This window comes from Podarcis muralis, chromosome 14 (assembly GCF_964188315.1).
Source record: "Podarcis muralis chromosome 14, rPodMur119.hap1.1, whole genome shotgun sequence".
In the NCBI taxonomy this organism is placed as follows: Eukaryota; Metazoa; Chordata; class Lepidosauria; order Squamata; family Lacertidae; genus Podarcis; species Podarcis muralis.
Genome location: NC_135668.1, coordinates 4,834,419 through 4,855,153, shown reverse-complemented (window position 1 = coordinate 4,855,153; position 20,735 = coordinate 4,834,419). Strand labels below are relative to the sequence as shown.

At 48.5% G+C, this 20,735-nt stretch overlaps 1 protein-coding gene across 6 annotated transcripts in view; it reads left to right on the top strand.

The window, feature by feature from the left end:
- Positions 1 to 2,171: 2,171 nt before the first annotated feature.
- CA12 (carbonic anhydrase 12) overlaps positions 2,172 to 20,735 on the top strand; it is a 35,592-nt gene continuing 17,028 nt past the window's right edge. For 2 of the 6 annotated variants that reach the window (XM_028706415.2, XM_077918646.1), the window contains exons 1-2: positions 8,597 to 9,219; positions 11,906 to 11,926. In XM_028706415.2, coding sequence (XP_028562248.2) covers positions 9,144 to 9,219; positions 11,906 to 11,926 — 97 coding nt within the window. In that variant the 5' untranslated portion in view covers positions 8,597 to 9,143. Of the gene's footprint in view, positions 2,505 to 8,596; positions 9,220 to 11,905; positions 11,927 to 20,735 lie in introns of those variants that run through there. The other 4 variants (XM_028706416.2, XM_028706417.2, XM_028706418.2 and 1 more) reach the window with 4 other exon arrangements.

Genomic DNA, 20,735 nt, shown 5'->3' with positions numbered 1-20,735 from the left:
GGGAGGGCTGCAGGTTGCCTGCAGATTGGCCTATGGCAGGCAGGGCTGGGTCCAGGGATTCCCCAGGGGGTGGGCTCAACCAGCCAATGGGCCTTGCTTGGATTCGTCTCCTGGGGGGGGGGGGGAATTGAAGTAAGCCCATCATTCCTCCTCAGTTTCTCTGTTGGATCTGCCACCGTTCCTCCCCTTTTTCATGTGCTTTTCTTTCATCCTAAGGCCTTGCTAGGGACATTATTGGCTGTTGTATTCAGAGCCGGGCAGGATTTTTTCCATTTGGCAAACTGGCACTGGCCATTTGCTTTTCACCTACCTCACAGCAATCATCACAACTCTTTGTGAGGTTAGGAACTGGGTAAGCCTTAGTTTTGGCTGGAGCCTGGAGGGGAGGTTGTAGCCTCCACCTGCCCCTCCTTGGTTGTTGTATTTTTAAAAAATATTTTTATTAAAGTTTTCTTGGTTTACAAAGGTATGCACAATGTCTCTTTTTTCAAGTTACACTTTCCACAGGTCAGTTTCATTTGTTGAGACATTAGGGTTACCTTGGTTAAGGGTATCCCATTAAAGGGATCCATGAGGACTTGCGTTTGTCCAACGCCGAGATGGGGGTTAGGGACATAGAACTCCTCCAGCGGGGACCCCTTAGGGGGTGCCTCTATTTGATGTAAGTCTTAGGGGGCCCCATGTTGTGGTTTCCCCTTAGATACACTCCCAGCAGACGGGCTAGAGTTGATTAAATGGCTTCGCCTATGCCAAACTGTTCACATCTGCATCCAATAAAGTTGAGACCTATCTGAACCCAAACCTATATTCTGCTGTCTTGTATGGTTCTTCCATCATACAGGGAGTGAGTGGGTCACAGGGCCTTGGCATGCAAAAAGAAAAACTTTGGGGACTCATGCCTAGAAATCATGGGACAAACAAGTGTGGATGAGCCCAGTGCCTCTCAGCTTCCCTTGTGACATTGGTAAGAAAAAGCATGTCACAACAACAGCAAAAAAAGAACTGAAGCCATAGAAGCAGCTTTGTTATTACAGAAGAGGCTATTTATGGAGGGATCCAGCTTCAGGGCGAGGGATAGCCAGGCACAGTGTGTGAGAAATCCAAGCAGGACCTCTCCTTTCTCTCTTACCTCACTTGCTCCCTTTTTAACTAGACGGCCAGCCTTTCCAGCGCACGCAGACAGAGCAAATATAGTGATTTCACCAGTGCATCCCTATGATTTGTGTTCCATATAAAGCCCACCTTGAGCATCAGATATTCAGCTGCAAGCAACTGCCATGTCTAGGAGTGCCTGCATGACTGGGGAGATCAGGGTGGATGGAGGGGGCAGGGTGGCTGGTTGCAATTGTCATAAGCAATGACAGCTCAGAGTACTGGTGCTGAAAGTCTCCAAGTGCGGGGAACAGAATACCTGAACGAACACCAGCCTGCCTCTGTGCTGAGATCATCATCATTGGAGGGGCAACTTGGGTGAGGGCCCTCTTGGTGGTAGCCCCATTTATGGAATGCTTTTCCCAAGCAGAGCTGCCCACCATCCACCCCACTTGGGCTTTTTAACTGAGATTATTGCTTCCGGTTTTGTGCTTTTTATTTTCCTTATTATCCAGCCTGCTGAATGACAACTTCCACCATCCCTGGCCATGCTGGCTGGGGCTGCTGGGAAGTGGAGTCCAGTAATACAAGGCCACAGATCTAGACCAGCTTCCAACCATGGCCAGGATTGCTTATCTTCCTACTGGTTAGGCAGATGGCTGGCCACACGGAGAACCTTATCCAGCTCAGGGCTGTCTCATGGCGCAGGTGGCGATGGGCATCCTTGGCCTCCCTGCTGCTTGGATTCCTTTGAGGTTGGACGCGTGTAGTTTTATATACCGCCCTTCACCACAAGATCTCCGGGCGGCTCACAATATTGGAGATGCTTAATTCAGTCCCGCTCTCTTGTCTGCTATTAGCTTGCTGGTGTTTCCCTCTCGCGTTTCTCTTTTAAAAGTTACTTGATGTTTTATTGTCCATTCACTGCTCCAGCGCCCACAACATTCCCCAGGAAGGGGCAGCGGGGCACCCACATTTGTTTGCGCCGGGGCCGCGCACGCCGCGGGGCCGTGTACGCCCACCCCGCGACGCTGCTCCTCTCGGCTTCCCGGGCCAGACCTGCGAGTGCGCGAGAGGGAGCGCGCAAGAGAGGCGGGCGCCGCTGCGCCTTTCCGGCTCTCCTTTGGAGCAGAGCCGAGGCCGGGCGGGAAGGAGCTGGCCGCTCCCGGAGCGGGAGAAGGGGCAGCGACGCGGCTTCCTTCCACCCGCTCTCCTCCCCAATCCCTCCGGGCCAGACCTGACCCGAGAGCGGAGCTTTGGCTGCGCGTTGGAGCCCGGCTCCAGGGAGGGAGACTTGAACGCACCGAGGTCCGCGCCGCCAGGCGGGCATCCTGCGCCCGGTCCCTGGACTAAGCTGGGCGGCCTTTGTCCAGGGCCGGATTTAGGTTTGTTGAGGCCCTGAGCTCCTGAAGGTGAAGAGGCCCTTTCTATGTCCAGCTGTCCTTTGTCCACAACAAATGGTTGCTGTTTTTTGTGTTGAATATATGCCATATGGTCATTTATGGCCCTAACAGGTATCCAAAGCCATTTGCACATGTTTCCATGCCACCAGTCCATGCTTAATTCAGTCCACTTCTCTTGTCTGCTATTAGACAAGCAGAATGTAGGCACCCTATAGATAGAAAGGAGCAAGTGATATTTTAGGAGCAGGCTAGCAGGCGGGGCCCATGACTTACATCCTAGGAGCCTACACAACACAAAACACTGTTGGTGTACGTAGGCTTTATTTTATTTTATTTTTATCTTATATTTTGGACATGTACATCCAGGTGTTTTTTCCCTTTAATTTTTTTAGGGGCCCCCAAGAGAGTGGTGCCCAAAGATATAGCTTGTTTAGCTTATGTGTAAATCTGGCACTGCCAATGCCCATGGATTGTTTTGTTTTCAACCAACGCAAGGAGACTAGGGAGAGTACAGACTTTGCAATAAGCAACCATGCAACCAAAAGGTCGTCAAGTGGGAGTTTGACCAATTTGACCAATGGGGAATGAGCCACATGAAGGTCCCCTCAGCAAGCCCAGCTGCCTCTGGGAGCTTCAGGAGAGCAGGATGTGATGGATGGCTCTTGAGATGGCCTGCTAGGAGTGGCAGCAGATGGGAGGGGGGCGCTTTCTGCTGATAGCGTCTAGGACAAGTGTCTTTGTGTCCAGAAGAAATGTTGTAAAATGATATATAGGGAAGCCTTACATACCACAGTTGTGGAGAGAAAAGGACTTTCATTGCAGTGTGGGATCTTGTGACCCTTGCAATAACACAATTGCATGTTCTGAATCTACAAACAAACCTTTGTCCCAATAAGTTGACAGATAAACCAGTTCAACAAACATCCCCTCTCTAAAGACATGGTGCAGGGAGCTGATTGTTGTGGGAATCCGGATGTGTCCCTCTGATGGAAGCCTGAAGACATGGTTTGGAACTTCATATTGTGTTCCCACAGACAGCTTTGGAGACTGAAACAAGCCTTTTGGTCCCCTGTGGTCAGGTTTGAAAATGAATGGCATTCTAGAGTCAAATGGCACAGATCACAGTTTGACAAATGAATAATTTGAGAATGAATAATGTCAAGCTTAAAGAAATGCAAAATGTGGCTCCCAAGTGATTGTGGTATTCAACTAAGTTTTACTCAGCATTAATTATGCACTTAAGTTACTGAACATGACTGATTGATTGATTGATTGATTGACTGATTGATTGTATTTCTATACCACTCTTCATCTGAGGATCACAGGGTGGTTTAAAATATAAAACCAAAAAAGTAAGAAGCAAAATAGTAAGAAGCAAAAACAACACCCCCACCCTTTAAAAGGCGATAAGTTAATATGTCTACTCTGAATCAAACTTCGTTTCAACCCTTTAAAAGGTGTTTCTGGCATGTGGTTCTGTATACATGGCTGTAAATTTTAATTGATTGATCAGACAGATTGAGAAGCCAAACTTTGATCAACTAAAAAGGTGTGATTAATGAACCAGGCAGTAGATTAGAAAAAAATGTTTTGATACAATAAATAACACGGTATAAAACTGATATCAGTGCATACTGTGGATGAGGATGTCTGCAAAGGGTAGAGCTCTTAATGAAAACCAAAATTCCACCTGTGGAGCTGTGGCGAGCAAAAACGTGGAACCTGAGGAGAGTCCATGACGCTGTGCTTTCCTCCCCCAGACGAACCAAGTGTTTTACGAGAGGCTAAACACCACCTGTCTTGACCTAGCTGAACTGTGTGGCTTTGGGAATGTGACTTTGTTCCAAGGATCTGGAACCAACTTGCTAATCCTCAGGACTGTCACACCTTGAACTGCCTGAGCCTCTTACATGTGATGTATTTCTGACGTTTGCAAAAGGGGATGTCCTTCTCCATGCCAAAATGCAAACCTTTAAAAAGAGTTGTTTTTTCTTTGTTCGGGGTCTTTCACCTTCTGACAGGGGAGGGGGTGAGAACTCTGTTGCAACAGATAATAAAAGATCAGCTTTGCTTTCACCAGATTTCTGCCTCAGCTCATTAATCTCTGACCGGTAACAAATTTGGGAAGTTGGGCCATCAGAAGTCACCCCCCTATTTTCTGGTAACACTAATAACTGAACACACCCAGAATTCACATGGCTGTAGTATGTTGTTGCTTTGTTTAGCTTTGAAACCTAATATGTTGTCAGATTACAGACGGATGCAATTCAAGAGGTTGGTCCCCATTCTATTGCCAGTTTTGCTGGAATCGTGTCTGTCTGATACCCACCCAGTCCCCTACTACCCAGGAACTTTCCCAAGCTGGTTCATGTTTTTTTTTTTCTTCAGTCTGAGGCTATTGGATTGAAGTGCCATGAAGAAGAAAGGTGTGAGTTGTGGCAGAAGGGACAAAAGGTCCTCAGGAAGTTTTTCTGAAAGTGGTCATAGAAAGGTTTCCTGCAAGTGGCTGTAGAAAGTTTCCAGAAAGTGACTGTAAGTAGAAAGACAATGCTTAAAATATGTAGCTTAGGACTCTCTCATTGTAAATAGGCTAGTTCATTTGGGGCTAAAGTAGCCCTGTTTTCAGGCATTTATTGCCTGATTTATTGCTCGCTTTCTGTGATGTTTGCTCAAACTTCACCCTTGTGGAAAGGTCCTTTGATGTCATCTTTAGGACTGCTGGAAGGATGGATTGTGTTCTGTTTGCCTACAATGTGCTTAGCCTGTTTGGTGGGTTAGATTGGCAGGAAGCTTCCTGAAAGTGAATAAACTGTAATTTGTCTGATGTTAGTCCTGAGCAAAATATGAGTTAATATGGCTATGGTGTAGTGCAGTGCTTTTCAACCATTGTGCCGTGGCACCCTGGGGTGCCTTGAATGTTGGTCAGGAGTGCCATGGGCAACACTGGCCTCTGTCCCTCTTTCCTTCCTTCCCTCTTCTGATGCCCTCTTGTGCCTCTGCCTCCCAAAGTCTTGCACATCTGTTTGTTCAGCAGCCCTGGTTATAAGCTCCCCAGGTGAACGATGCCTCTGGGGCTGGCCAGGGGGTGCTTCCCAGGCCCCTGTGGGGCAGTGTGAAGAGGCACCTCTCTTTGGGGGCAGCTCGGAGACCGGGGGGTCAGCAGCAGCTGCCCAGAGGACTCCAGAGAAGAGAGGAGAGGAGGCTGAGGGAACACTGCAAGGGAGGGTGTTTGAAAAAGGGTGAAAGGCTGCCAGCTTGACACGCAGGGGGTGACATAACTAGGCTCCTGAGACCCACACGGGTGCTGCAGAAAGAATGTAGTTGGCCAAGGGAGTCGTGGACTCAAAAATCTTGAATGCCTCTGGTGTAGTGGATATTCTGGAAGTGCTGTTCATATTGTAATTTGTATTGTAAACCTGATAACAAGGTTTCAGGGACAAGTTTTGTGTCTTCCTGCGAGGGGCAGCGCAGGAATATTTCAGCTCTCTAATGGAGAGAGAGCTGCCTACCAGCAACTTTTAACCTAAACTGTAAAATTGCAAAAATTGTCTTTCTCAGTCTGGGATCTTATTTAAGATTCCCTAGGGTAACTGGGACGCGGGTGGCACTGTGGGTAAAAGCCTCAGCGCCTAGGGCTTGCCGATCGAAAGGTTGGCGGTTCGAATCCCCGCGGCGGGGTGCGCTCCCGCTGCTTGGTCCCAGCGCCTGCCAACCTAGCAGTTCGAAAGCACCCCCGGGTGCAAGTAGATAAATAGGGACCGCTTACTGGCGGGAAGGTAAACGGCGTTTCCGTGTGCTGCGCTGGCTCGCCAGATGCAGCTTGTCACGCTGGCCACGTGACCCGGAAGTGTCTGCGGACAGCGCTGGCTCCCGGCCTCTAGAGTGAGATGAGCGCACAACCCTAGAGTCTGGCAAGACTGGCCCGTATGGGCAGGGGTACCTTTACCTTTACCTTTAGGGTAACTGGGGGCTCTGAGCCCCACTTTAAGACTGCATTTTTAATCGTCTGTTATGCATTGTCTCAAGTGGTGGTGGGGAGGAATGTTCCCGGTCCTTAATTGTAAATCGGCTGGTTGTTTTTTGGGGGGATCTGGGCTAGCCTTGCTCTCAGGCTCTGTGTGATTCCTGAGCATAAAAGCTTTAGGACCGTCAGGGGTTACAGTGCACTTATAATGTGTATATTGTGCAATGCATTTGTTTCTAATGCATTTATCCAGCTGAAGGGTCAGTGTTTTTATTCCACCCTCCATTGTAGGGTAACAGCATCCCACAGAAATGCATTACAGAATTCTGAAATAAAATAATTATATATACAGTTCAGGGGCTACCACAGCTACTGCTCCCCATAAATGTTAAACAACTCTTGATTTGAGCTGGGACTACTTTAAACCTGCAGCCCTACGCATTTGATTTGGAGGAAGTTCCATTTAGAACAATTGGGCCTAATTGTGAGTAGGAATATATAGGACTGCAGTTTAAGAGAGAGAGAGAAACAGACACTGTTATGAACCCACCTTTGAGGATTATGATTAAAAAGCCAGTTGTAAACATTTAAAAGAACAAATAAAAGCAACCCTCCTGCTGCAAAATGATCTCTGTCTGAAAACTAAACTGGAGAGGAAAGATTAGAAGAGAGGCTGGGGTGAAAAAGTCAGAGAGCAAGACACGGTTAGATCAAACATAATCAGATGAAAATCCTCATCATTAACAGGCTTAGCCTATGATCAACTCCAATTATGGCAAACTATAGTAAGAGATGGGGAGGGACTTGGGTGGCCCAGCGCCAGGAGTGCGTCAGTTTAGTAGAAGGAAACTGTCCAAGCACACCGGTTGTGCCACATGCAAGAGTGCACAACCCAGCCAGATGGACAGGGTATAAATATTATTGGTATTAGTATTATTGAAAATAAAGGATCTTGCACCTGTGGCTTGTGGGGCTTCTTCGAAATAAAAAGTTATGCCTACCAGCTCCAGATCCTTACAAGGCCTTCTTTGTCTATCTTGTTTTCTCCTCATTCTGTGAGTAGCCATTGCCACCCTACTGAAGACTGTATAACAGTGTGGTCCAAACCACAGCCTGCAGGCTACATGCACCCGCGAGGCCTTTTTGGTCATCCTTCAGCAACATTCAAGAAAAAAAACACCTTAAGGCCTTACAAAATATTGTTGTCATGTGTTGTTAACAAAAGAACTTAATCTTTCTCTGCATCAAATTTGTTTAATAATTAAATCTATTAATTGTGTGTTTAATTACAAATAAATAAATAAATAAATAATTTTTTATTTATACCCCACCCTTCCCGGTTCAGAAAACGGGGCTCAGGGTGGCTAACAACAAATTTAAAACACTTAATTGATGCAACAAAAACTAACATAAAATACGGTATAAAACGTGAATACCAATACATTCAGAATTCAAATATCAGTTTAGGAAAATCCATCCAATAAACATTAGATGATCACCAGGGCTAGCTGGCTAAATTAGTCCTATGTGGGCCAGTGAAGAAACCAGGGGATAATTAGCTGTGGGATCCCAGAGTGGGTAATCTTCATAAAAAGGGGAGGGGGAAGGAAGGAAGGGGAATAAAAGATCAGGCTAAGTTCAAATTGAAAGCCAGGTGGAATAGCTCTGTCTTACAGGCCCTGCAGAAGGAAGTTAAATCCTACAGGGCCCTGGTCTCCTGGGACAGAGCATTCCACCAGGTCGGAGCCATCACTGAGAAGGCCCTGGCCCTGGTGGAGGATAATCTGACTTCCTTAGGGCCCAGGACCTCTAAACTATGAAACACTTTAATTTACAGTATGGAAATTTAATTTACTGTTTGTCTTGTGGCCCACTTTGTATGAAAAGTTGGACCGCCTTGCTGTATAATGTGGTCTCCCAAGTTCTCTCTCTTCTCTCCTCAAACCCTTATAAGGAGGAGAACCCTTGGATTGTTCTTGAAAATGTGAATGTGGTATGTCAAATTCTCAGTTGGTGGGGGGGACACATAAGGCAGCAGCAGGACATATGCTTGGCATGCAGAAGGTGCCAAGTTCAATCCTCTCCCCAGTAATCTTCAGATAGGCTCAGGCCTCATTCCAGATTTTTTTTTGGGGGGGGAGTGTTCTTGCTCAGTGAGCCTTTTCCAGCACTGACCACCTTTTTGCTTCCCACCACCAGGCAAGCACATTTGTGAGACGGGCACATGTGCATATTAACTGCATCCATACCATGGAAAGTGTGCCTAGTTTGGCCGCAGAGGTGCTGGTTTGGGGACCCCAAAAGTGAGTTCAGTGTAGGGGAAGTGGAGCCTGAAAGTAAAAGGCACATTGCTGAACTTAATGAGCAAGGGCTGAGATTTCCCCCAAGAGTTGTGCACTGCAATGTTTCATTTGCAAATAAAAACGGAATGCTTCCCAAACAGAACACACGAAGTATGCTCTGCAGCTCTAGATGTGACCAGGGAGGCAGGTCCATCCCTGACATCATTTGTTTGGGGGCTGAGCTGCTGAGAAGCCAAGGCTGGCAGGGTGGAGAGCCCGTAAGTCATTAGCAGGAGTGTCTGGTGGTGTACGTGTGTCTCTCTTTGAAGCCAGCTTGCTCCACGGAAGGAAGGGCAGGCAGCCCTGTGTGAATTGCATAGGAGTCGAAAAGCTTCCCTGGATATGTCGGCCACAACTGCAGCTGTTCTTCTCTCTCTCTTCCTAGAGGCTCACCTTTCTGCACAAGCACCTGTCAACGGTAATGCATTTCCAGGCTTCTTTCCTGTTGTCCCTGTTCCTAAAGTACTGTAGCAGTAATGCATGTGGCAGTTGGGAAGCTAAGCACTAACCGAATTGCATGTTTTGCATTTTATTACCATTTCAATCTACCTTTTACGTTCTTCCCCACCCCAGCCTGCTGAGAACAACTTTTCAGGGAGCTGATTAAGTGGACTCTAGCCTAGTCCAGGAAAGCAAGTTGTGCTCTAGTAAACGGTTTAGTCTTTAAAGTGCTGCAGGACTCTGTTGGTTTTTCTTCAAGAAACCAATACAGTTGCTCCTTTGGAAGTTCCTTTCAGATGTCTTAGTGGCCACACTTGATGTTCTTAAGTGCATGGAAAAGACGAGTGTTTGCATTTGCAGGATCCAGAGCAGTCCCATTGAAGCTAATCAACAAGATTAACTTGTTTTGAGTAGGATTAAGTACTTAGGTCAGCCTCCATTACTGAGGACTGGAAATGTAGCCAATGTACCACCAATGTTTAAAGAGGGATCTGGGGGGATCCTGGAAATTGTAGCCCAGATAGTTTAATGACTGTCCTGGGAAAACTGATGGAAAGTTGAATAGCTCAATGGAGATGTCAACCCAGTGTGATGTTCAACACTTTGAACTGAATGTTGGAGTCCTGGGTTCAAATCCCCACTCAGCTATGAAGCTGAGTGATTTTGGGCCCATCACTGTCACCCAGCCCAGCCCAGCCTCATCCATTGTGAGGATAAAATGAAGATGGAGGAGAACCATGTCTGCCACTGTGAGCTGCTTGGAGGAAAGGTGTGGTGATGATAATGATGACAATGATGATGATAAATAAATAAATCCACTGTAGTCATCTTCATGCAAGAACAGAATGAAGATTGAGGTGTGTGTGTGTGTGTGTGTGTGTGTGTGTGTGTGTGTGTGTGTGTTGAAAACCTCTCGTGCTTTGGGCTTTTAAAGGTTGTTTGCAGCAAACATCTTGTGTTAGTACCATGCATGGCGTACGTGAGAAGAAGGAGCAGCCAGTGCCCCTCCCTCTCTCCCTTCCCACAGAAACCTCCTAAGAACACACAGGTGTCCCTGCCTCCCCCTCCTTTCACAATATAACTTCTGTCTCTTGTTTCAACAGCAGGACTGGTGTGTTTAAGAGGGAGCAACCAGAAGGTTTTTGTATTAAACACCAAGGGCTTTAACACAACTGAGATACTACTCTTACTGCCCTTCTTTATTTCTTTGATTCATTATTTTAAAATTTCTCATCCCTCTCTCCAGTTAAAACTGCTCCAGGCATTGAGCTCAGTGTGCCTTGGGCTGTTGCAACTTCTTTCTTTAAGCAAAGTGTGGAGGAATAAGAGCAACAGAAGCTGTTAAGAATTCACTCTTTCTGAACAGCATTATTCAGCAGCTTTTGAGTTTACTGTGAACACAGCTCAGTTTCTGTAGGTGTGTGTTTGGGGTGTGTGTGTGTGTTGTCTTTTCCTAGACTATCTTCAATTAGTGTAACTAGCAGCAAAACAAATAGGAATTGCAATGGCCCCTACTTGCTAGGGGTTGGAAATCAGGCATGGGGAGCCTATTGCTCTCCAAATGCTCTTTGCCTGCATCTCCCAACCCACCACCTTGAAAACAGGCCATGTCTGCTTCGGCTGGTGGGAGTTGGGAGTCCAACAATATCTGGAGGACTGTAGGCTGAGCAACCCTGTTTTACACATCATCATCCCTATTCTGCCTTTGGGGAGGGGGAAGATCTTGGAGCGTTGCCTTCATCATTTTGTTTCTGACCATGCAGCCCAAGGTAGTGTACGTGCAGAGGCCGTTTTAGGGGAATGTGACCTGTTTGGTCGCCCTGGGTGTGGAGCCTTGGGAATGCCACAGGGGTGCTGCAACTATGATGCAGAATGGAACGCGAGAGGAGGTGGCTGCCCAGGGCGCTGCTGAGATTTGAGACCCCAAGGTCCTCCACTGCGTCTGTGGCCCCCGCATTTTGAGCTCACAACAACCTTGTGAGGTAGATTAGGCTGAGAGATGGAGACTGATTCAAGTGAGCTTCACGGCTGAGTGGGAATTTGAATCTGAATTCCCAGGGGCAGCCAACATCGTGCCCTCAAGATCTTGTATCCAACTATCTAATTCTAATCATTTGCTATGCTGGCTGGAGCTGATGGGAGCCGTAATTCAGCAGCAACAGGCAGTCTCCACATTGACCCCCTCTGCTCTACTATTATACCACACAGGCTCTTTTTATGACATTTCCTTACTCACAGTTGCCATCCTACTCATAGGATGCCTGTCCTAGCTACTTTCCCCAGACCAATAGCAGTTAAATATCTGTCGGATGCATTTATTTCTGAGGAAATATTCATTCTTTCATTCAAGGTCCCCACTCTTTTGCAAAAAAAAAAAAAAAAAAAAAAAAGGTTCCCAGAGCAGCTTTCAAATTACTAAACATAGTCCCTGCTCTCAGGTTTACAATCTTAGAAAGACATCATACAATGGGAAAACAGATTAAGAGAGAGAAAGAATTAACCAAATTCTGGTTGAATTTCTTAGTTACTAGTGTATATATATATATATATATATATATATATATATATATATAGTTGTTATTTTATGTTATACTTTTATACACATGTTTAGCTATAGTACTTTATTTTGTATGTGTTCTAAGTTATATCTATTTTCCTTCTAGGGTCCAAGTGGTCTTATATGGGTAAGTAGTGACTTTAGGTCAATACATTAAATTGTAATTCTTTATCCTATTTGTTTAATGTCAGGTTAGATCTAGGGAGGTCTCATTTAGTTAATAGCAGGATCTGTTTTGTTGATCTAATGCCTACATATCTTCCATTCATCCACACAACAGGGCACATCAGGTGATAACAGCATGTGATGCCATGATGTGGTACAGATATCATAGGAACATGTTGTGTCACATGAAATCAATTCTTGTTCAAAGAGGTGGGCTGAGCACTTGGCTAACTACCAGGTCAACTGGTTGGCCAAAAAAGTAAGTGAAGGTAGAACTTACCAGGCCACTGCTAGGTGAAGGCCACACAAGTACAGTGGTACCTCGGGTTACATACGCTTCAGGTTACATACGCTTCCGGTTACAGACTCCACTAACCCAGAAATAGTACCTCGGGTTAAGAACTTTGCTTCAAGATGAGAACAGAAATTATGCTCCGGCGGCACGGTGGCAGCAGAAGGCCCCATTAGCTAAAGTGGTGCTTCAGGTTAAGAACGGACCTCTGGAACAAATTAAGTACTTAGCCCGAGGTACCATTGTATCTGAAAATGAGCTGGGGTAGAAGGCAGCGGCTGGCTGGCGGCAAAGGTGTATTGTGTGCCGACAACGTTGTGCTGTATAAATGGAACATCTTTGTATTTAGTTCCTTCATGTTGAGTCTCAAGGACCAGGGCTTTTTTTCACCCAGAACTTGCAGGAACTCATTTCTGGCACCATTGCCATTGGAAAACAACAAGGGAGTTATTCATGGTGAGTTCCGGTACCTCTTTTTCTAGAAAAACAGCACCTTCAAGGACCGTGTGTTAAAGCCCAGGAATGGAAATCCTAATGTGTTGTGTCAAGTGAAGAGCTGGAAAAGGTTCTTTACTTGACTTTGGATGGCTGGTGTTTACTAGCTACTGGACATCCCTTACCTGCTTTGCTGGGTAGAAACACTCTGAGAGCTGGAATGTGGCTGCAAAGGAGACAGTTAAGTCTGAATTCTGCAGCTGGCTAAGGGGCTTCAAGGATATGCCATTTGCATGTGGGGTGAACTGATGCAGGTTTATACACAGGCATGCTATCTATGGTCACTTCCAGACTGCCAGTATTTTGTGGGAGGGGTGGAAGGGCTTTCTGGAAATTTAGGTTTATCTTATCTTATCTTTTGTTTGTTTGTTTGTTTGTTTACCCTCAGTTTAAGCTTTGTGCAAGGCAAATTAGGATGAATATTCAATAACAGGAGAAGCCCTATCTGAGTGCATGGCTGTTCCTCTGTGTTTTTATATTTGTAAATATGCAGATATTAAAAGCACACACGAACACATATGCCCATATCATTCTCTCTCTCTCCACAGGGAAATTGACCTTGTAAGACACACTTAGGGAAGTGGATTGCTGCAAGGTAGCCTCCAAAGCGAAATAGCTACATGGCACAATTTCCCCTTAGGGGAAATCTGTCTTGGAATTATTGTTTTTTCCAAGAGACCTTTGTGTCACATGGGAAATGATGCAGAGTGTTTGCTGTCTCTGCTGCCCAGCCCCACACAGTTCATCTTTGTGTGGAGTTATGACTTGCTGAAGCTGCTTGTTTCTCTCCTATAAGAGTTCCCCAGTCCTACTTTAGCAAGCATCAGCTCTCAATTCCTTTCCTTATTGCTGCAGGACATTTCCATTTATCTGAGTCAGGTAAGGAGCTCCCCGCCCCCCCAGGTCCTGCCCTCCATGTAGGAAGCTTGCAGGAGACCTTTGCACATTTAAACCCATTCCACCGTTTCTAAAGACGTAGAAATCATGTGTGCGTGCACGCACAGGCACCTCAGGTATATAACACTGCTGTTGAAAGGTGTTTCGTCTGCAGGATGTGATTCTAACAGGTCAGGGCAAGGTTGTGGTGGTCCTTGGAGCAGAGAGGGCAGGAAGAGACAATTCTGTTCTGCTGGCAAGGCAAGGAGAGGAGAGGGAGTTGTTGCCATTAAGTGTTTATCTTTGAAGGAGCTTTTATCCTCATGACTCCACTAGGTGGGCAAGGATTAGAGAGAGAGAGAGGCACGTCACAAAGTGAGTTTTATGACTGAACAGTGCTTTGAACCTAGGTTCTCCCTGCTCCTAATCCAAATAAGGACTCATCCATCTGTTTGGCCCGCTACTTCCCCCCTGGAAAACCCACTCTTTACCACTGAATTGGAACAAATGGCAATTAGGTTTTCTGCGGATTGCTGGTTGTTCCGATTCAGCAGTAAAGAGTGGGTTTTTCAAGGGAAAGCTGCAGGGCAAAACCACCCAGACCTGTTCTTAGAAAGCGGGGGAGAAGTGGGAAACCGCTCAAACCCTTTCAAGGCATGGAACGAGCGTAACACTGGGCAGGCCATAAGGCTTGTCTCAAGAAGCAATTGTCTGTATAGTTCCCAGGGCAACATATATGTGATGGGATGATGAGCTGCTTGTGCATAAAATCCTGGTCCCTCAGAGTTTGGCTAAGTCCGCAAACCTCTGCCGGTAACGGAGCCCCTTGAGCATGGCTCCATCAGTCGCTAGCAGAATCCGACAGTGGGCGCTTACGGAATCTCTTCCAGCATAAAAGCTCCTTAACGGAAACACGTCTTCTGGACTCTCGGCGCGACAGTTTCTGGCAAGGAGTGGGTGTCCCTATAGGAGGTCCTGAAACCTCCCCACTGTTTTCGCTGGAAGTGTCTCTGAGCCATCCCTCCGACTCACTTTCCCTTGGAGCTCCTTCTCTCCCCCTGCTGGTTCCCTCTTCAGCTGCTAAGTCTCTCTCAACCTCTGTGAGCCCTTCCACCTCCTGTCCTTCCGATGGCAGTTCCCTGACATCCACCTCCCCTCCAGGGCCCCCTTCACCCCCTCCCGTCCCCTCCTCTATGGGCGGTGAGGAGGCAAAACCCCTGAAAGAACCTCCCTCATCTTCCGAAGTCTCGAACACTTCCCTCCACCGGTTGCTGTTCCTGGTCTCCAAGTACTCCTCCTCATCAGAGTCTATTCCTTCTTCCAACTCCGATTCCGTGAATCCTTCCAGTTCCTCCTCCTCATCGGTGGTGCCGAAGTACTCCCTCCTGAACCTTGCTACAGACTGAGGTTTCCTCGGGAACCTTTGATGGAACGTTTCTATTAAGACCTCGTCATTGACATCCTCCGCCGTTACCCAGGTGTTTTCTGACTCCGGTTCCCCTTCCCACGCCACCAAATACTCCACCTGATTTCCCTTCCACCTGGAATCGATGATTTCCGCTACATGGCTGCTGCGTTCCCTTTCTTCTAAGGCTGGTCCCCTGGTAGACTCCCCTTCACGTCCCCCCCTATACGGTGACAGTAATGACCTATGGAATACTGGGTGCAATTTCATGTGGTTGGGTAACCGGAGTTTGAAAGCCACTGGGTTGACCTGTTGAATGACCTCAAATGGTCCCAATCTTTTGGGTCTCAATTTCTTACAACCCCCTTTGAACGGCAACCCTTGGGTTGACAGCCACACCTGATCCCCCACCCTTATGGTTTCACCTTCCCTTCTGTTCTTGTCTGCCTGCCTCTTATATTCTTCTTTGGCCCTTTCTAAGTTGAGCTGGAGCTGACGATGGATCGCTTCCATTTCTTCTACAAAATGTTCGGCTGCCGGGACGCTCCATCTCTCCCCTCCTCCCCCTGGAAATGCCCTGGGGTGACACCCATAATTAGCCAAAAAGGGGCTCATCCCTGTAGACACATTCTCCGCATTATTGTAGGCAAATTCTGCCAGCACCAACTTTTCGACCCAATCGTTCTCTCTGTCATTGACATAACACCTCAGGTATTGTTGGAGGATACCGTTTGCTCTTTCCGCCTGCCCGTTGGTTTCAGGGTGCCGGGCAGTCGAAAAATTGACCTCCACGTGCAGTAAGCTCATGAGCTTCCTCCAGAACCTGGACGTAAATTGTTTGCCTCTGTCTGAGACCACCCTCAAGGGGGCGCCATGCAACCTAAAAATGTGTTCTACAAACAATTTCGCTGTCTCTTCCGCTGTGACTGCATGTGAGCATGCTACAAAGTGGCACATCTTTGTTAACAGGTCTACTACTACCATGATGGCTGTTTTCCCCTTGGACCTCGGCAGATCCGTCATAAAATCTATCGATACCGCCTCCCATGGTCGTTCTGGTGTGGGTAACGGTTCTAATAACCCCGCCGGGGCCCGCCTTTCCCCTTTGGCTCGCTGGCATCGGTCACACCCTCTTACATAATCCCGTACATCTTCCCTCACCTTGGGCCACCAAAATTCCCTGGTGACCAACCACATGGTCTTGTGTTGCCCAAAATGCCCCGCTGTGGGGCTGTCGTGCAACTGCTTGAGTACTCTCCCCCTCAATTCTCCTTCGGGTATATACAGTGCCCCTTTGTAATACAATGCCCCGTTTCTTTCCTCAAAGCCTCCGGGGTTCTCTCCCTCCCCCCCTGAGACCTCTGAGCTTATCCTGGGCGTATTCATCATTCTCCGTTTCCTCTACCAGTTCTCTTTGCCCCACCAGTGCCGCCCCACACACCCATCGGTCCTCTGGGATGATATGTCTCTCTTCGGGTGCTCCCTCCCCCTCCAAATATTCAGGTTTACGTGAGAGAGCGTCCGCCCTGACGTTTTCTGGGCCTGGCACGTAACAAATTTCAAAGTGGAATTTGGAGAACTCCTGGGCCCATCTCACTTGTCGTTGGTTGAGTACTCGTGCCATTCTCCAATACTCTAAATTCTTGTGGTCTGTGCACACTTGCACCTTATGTTGTGCACCAATTAGTAAATGCCTCCATCTCCGGAACGCTTCGTGAATGGCGAGTAGTTCTCGGTCATACACCTTGTAGTTCCTCTCGGATTTATTCAGCTTTCGCGAGAAGAAGGCACACGGTCTCCACTCCGACTTACTCTTCCCCGGTTGTAGAAGCACCGCCCCTACCGCTCGGTCTGATGCATCGGTTTCCACTCTCATAGGTTTTCGTAAATCCACATGCAGGAGTTGTTCTTCCGAAGCTGTCAGAGACTGCCTCCAGGTCCCAGCTCACAGAGGACCAACGCTAGCCAGTAGTAATGTACAAAAGTCTTTATTGAAGTACAGTTTCCATTTTCAAGCCCTAGCGTGCGTCTCTACGTCTAGAGACTAGACCGGCGAAGCTCCGTCTGAATCTCCGCCCCCTGTACACCAGCTTAAGACTCTAACCTTACTCCACCTCTTCCGTCTCTCCTTCCGCCTCTGGGTCCTACTGCCCCCCGGGGTCCCTTCCTTCCTGGACGCTTCGGACGCGGACCCCTCTGACTCTTCCCCCTCCCTTCGGCGGGCTTTAGGACCTGGCTCCCTTTCCAGGCTGCTCACTGCGCCACCCTCTTGTACGTTTGAACTTGGCGCGCGCGCCCAGTCTCCGACCTTCCTTTTGACCGCTTCCTCGCTCTCTGATGCAGGCGTGGCCAATCCTGACTCATGTCCTTCCGCTGACGGAGAGCTGCCTGATGCCGATACCTGGGACTCCTCCCCCCTACTGCTCTTTGGTGGGGAAGCTGGTCCCGATTTCCAACTGCTGCTCTCTGAGTCCCCTCTGGCCCCTCCTTCCTGGGGTGTTCCCCTTGGCAACCCCTTTGCTCTGACCACGGGAGCCCCCTTCTGTGAATCCTCCGATTCACTGGAAAGACTTAGAGACCTAGGGCGGCTGTCATCGCTAACCTCTCCCTCGGATTCCTCCCCCTCGGTCTCTATCTCCTCCCTTTCCTGTGCCTCTGCTCCTGAACCCCTGACAGAAGCGAACGCCCTTTTCAGTTCTTCAAATGCTCGCTCCGCCTCCGCCATCCAAACAAATTTCTTCTTGCTGCTGAGACAGTCAGTGATGGGAGCCGTCAAGTGGGCAAAGTTCTTGATGAACTTCCGATAAAAGTTTCCAAACCCTAGGAATCTTTGCACATTTTTCTTCGTTTTCGGTGTCTTCCATTCCAGCACCGCCTGGACCTTGCCTGGATCCATGGCCAATCCCCTGTCTGACAAGCGGTACCCCAGGAATTCCACCTCCTTGGTATGAAACTGACACTTCTCCAGTTTCACCCACAGCTGGTTTGCTTGCAGCTTGCCCAACACTTCTCGGACGTCCCTTACATGCTGCTCCTCATTCTCTGAATATACCAACACGTCGTCTAAGAAGGCCACACAATTCTTGTAGAGCAAAGGTCCCAGGACGTGGTTCATAAACGATTGAAAACACGCTGAGCCTGCTTGTAGACCGAAGGGCATAACGAGATATTCAAAGGCCCCCAAAGGGGTGAACATGGTGGTTTTCCATTCATCCCCCTTCCTTATTCGTATCAGGTTGTACGCCCCCCTCAGGTCCAGTTTCGTAAAAATCTTTCCTTTTCTCACCCTGGTCAAAATGTCATCAATTCGGGGCATAGGGAAAGCCAGAGGTTCCGACACTGCATTTAGGGCCCGGTAGTCCACTACAAGCCTCGGTTTATCTGTGTTTTTTTTGTCCATAAAAAACACTGGGCTGCCCCCCACCGCTCGGGACTCTCTGATGAAACCTCGCTTCAGGTTTTTGTCAATGAACTCCCTTAACTCCTGCATCTCCCTGTCTGACATGGCGTACAGCTTGCCCACTGGGAGCTGGGCCCCAGGGAGTAGATTGATTTGACAGTCAAAGGGTCTATGCGGCGGCAGTTTGTCTGCTTCCCTTTCGCTGAAGACATTCCCCAGATCGGCGTATTGTAGGGGCACCTTCCCTTTATCTGTTACTTCCGTCCCTGCTAGGGTGGCTCTGGCCCCTTCCGGAGCCTTCCCCTCTTTGCAGTGTTCTAGGCAATGCGCTGACCCAAAGGAGACCACTCTCTGATGCCAGCCCACTAGCGGATCGTGTAGCGCCAGCCAGCTCATCCCCAAAATAATGGGAGCTCCTCCCAAGGTAGCCACATTAAACGCTATCCGTTCGTTGTGCCTTGCCACCCTCATTATCATTGGGACCGTCTGTTGGCTAACTTCTCCTCCTAGCAGCTCCCGCCCATCGATCGTGGTCACCTGCAAGGGGTTACTTAAAGGGATAGTCTGTATCTGGTGCTCAGCTGCAAACTCCTTACTCATGAAATTACAGGAGCTGCCTGAGTCCAATAGCGCCTTTATCTTTAGCGGGTGTCCGTTTGGCAGCTCTAGTAACACCTCTATCACTAAGGCTGGTCTTGGAGGTTCCGGCATGGGCACTTTCACTGCTCTTTGGCCTGGCTGCTGTGCCCCGACGGTGGCAGCCAGGCGTTGGCTTTTACTTGCTCCTTGACTTCCTCCTCTTTTCCCCCAACAGCTCCCGCCATCCCTTGCCATTCCTTTCTTTGTGGGCAGACTCTGGCAAAGTGACCTGGCTGTTGGCAGAGATAACATTTCTTGGCGCTCTTCCCCTCCTTCTTCCGCCCTTCACTGGGATTTGAAACTGCGCGCGCGCGCGCTGTTCCGATTTCCATCGGCTCTGCTGGCGGGAAGGGTGGCTCTGGAATCTCTGGAATGCGGAAATCCCTCCAACGTTCCCCTCTCCCTTCCCGCTTCTCCAACGCTCTCGCCTCCTGGCGTGCTCCTATGGTCAGCGCGGATTTGGTCAGCTGGTCCATAGACTCCGCCCTAGGCGCACGGGAAAGTTCATCTTTCACCGCCGAGGAAAGCCCTTCTTCGAAAAGCATTTGTATGGGTTCCGCCGATAGATCCCACCCCAATTTATGGATCAACATGGTAAACTCAGTCCAGTACTCACGGACAGATCGGCTCCCCTGTTTACAAGCCATTAACTGTCTGCGCACCACTCCCTGCTCAATGTCGCTGGAAAACATCAGGTCCATGGCGCGAAAAAACTTCCTCGTGTCCTTTAGGATGTCATTATTCACTGCCATCAGGGGCCTAACCCAGTCTTTCGCCCCCGCTTCGAGATGGCCAATCACAAAAGCCACTCGCGATTCCTCGTCGGGAAAGTCATCAAACTGCAGATTGAGAGCATATTGCATCTCTGTCCTAAAGGCTTGATAGTTCCTGGGATTCCCCCCCAAACTTCTGCACCAGTCCTGGCACCTTTCTTGCGAGCGGGGTCGTTTTTCCCTTTCCTGCATCCTGAGCCCTCCTCTCCTCGAGCCTCGCCGTCTGCAGCGCTAGCTGGACTTCCAACGCCCTGTACCTTTCTTCCAGGCTTGGACCCGCTCCAGCTCCTCCTGCTTCTCCGGTTTCGGCTGGGTTGCTCATGATGCCTCTCCCTGCACAAGCTGCTTTCAGTGACTGTCGGATTGCTGTGATGGGATGATGAGCTGCTTGTGCGTAAAATGCAAGTCCCTCAGAGTTTGGCTAAGTCCGCAAACCTCTGCCGGTAACGGAGCCCCTTGAGCATGGCTGCGTCAGTCGCTAGCAGAATCCGACAGTGGGCGCTTACGGAATCTCTTCCAGCATAAAAGCTCCTTAACGGAAACACGTCTTCTGGACTCTCGGCACGACAGTTTCCGGCAAGGAGTGGGTGTCCCTATAGGAGGTCCTGAAACCTCCCCACTGTTTTCGCTGGAAGTGTCTCTGAGCCATCCCTCCGACTCACTTTCCCCTGGAGCCCCTCCTCTCCCCCTGCTGGTTCCCTCTTCAGCTGCTAAGTCTGTCTCAACCTCAGGGAGCCCTTCCACCTCCTGTCCTTCCGATGGCAGTTCCCTGACAATATACCTGCCTATTCACATGTCCAAGGTTCTTTAAAAAACAAACAAACAAATTTTCAGGTACACATTTTCCACAATTAAATATAAAACAATACATCCAATGACTTCCCTTCTCCT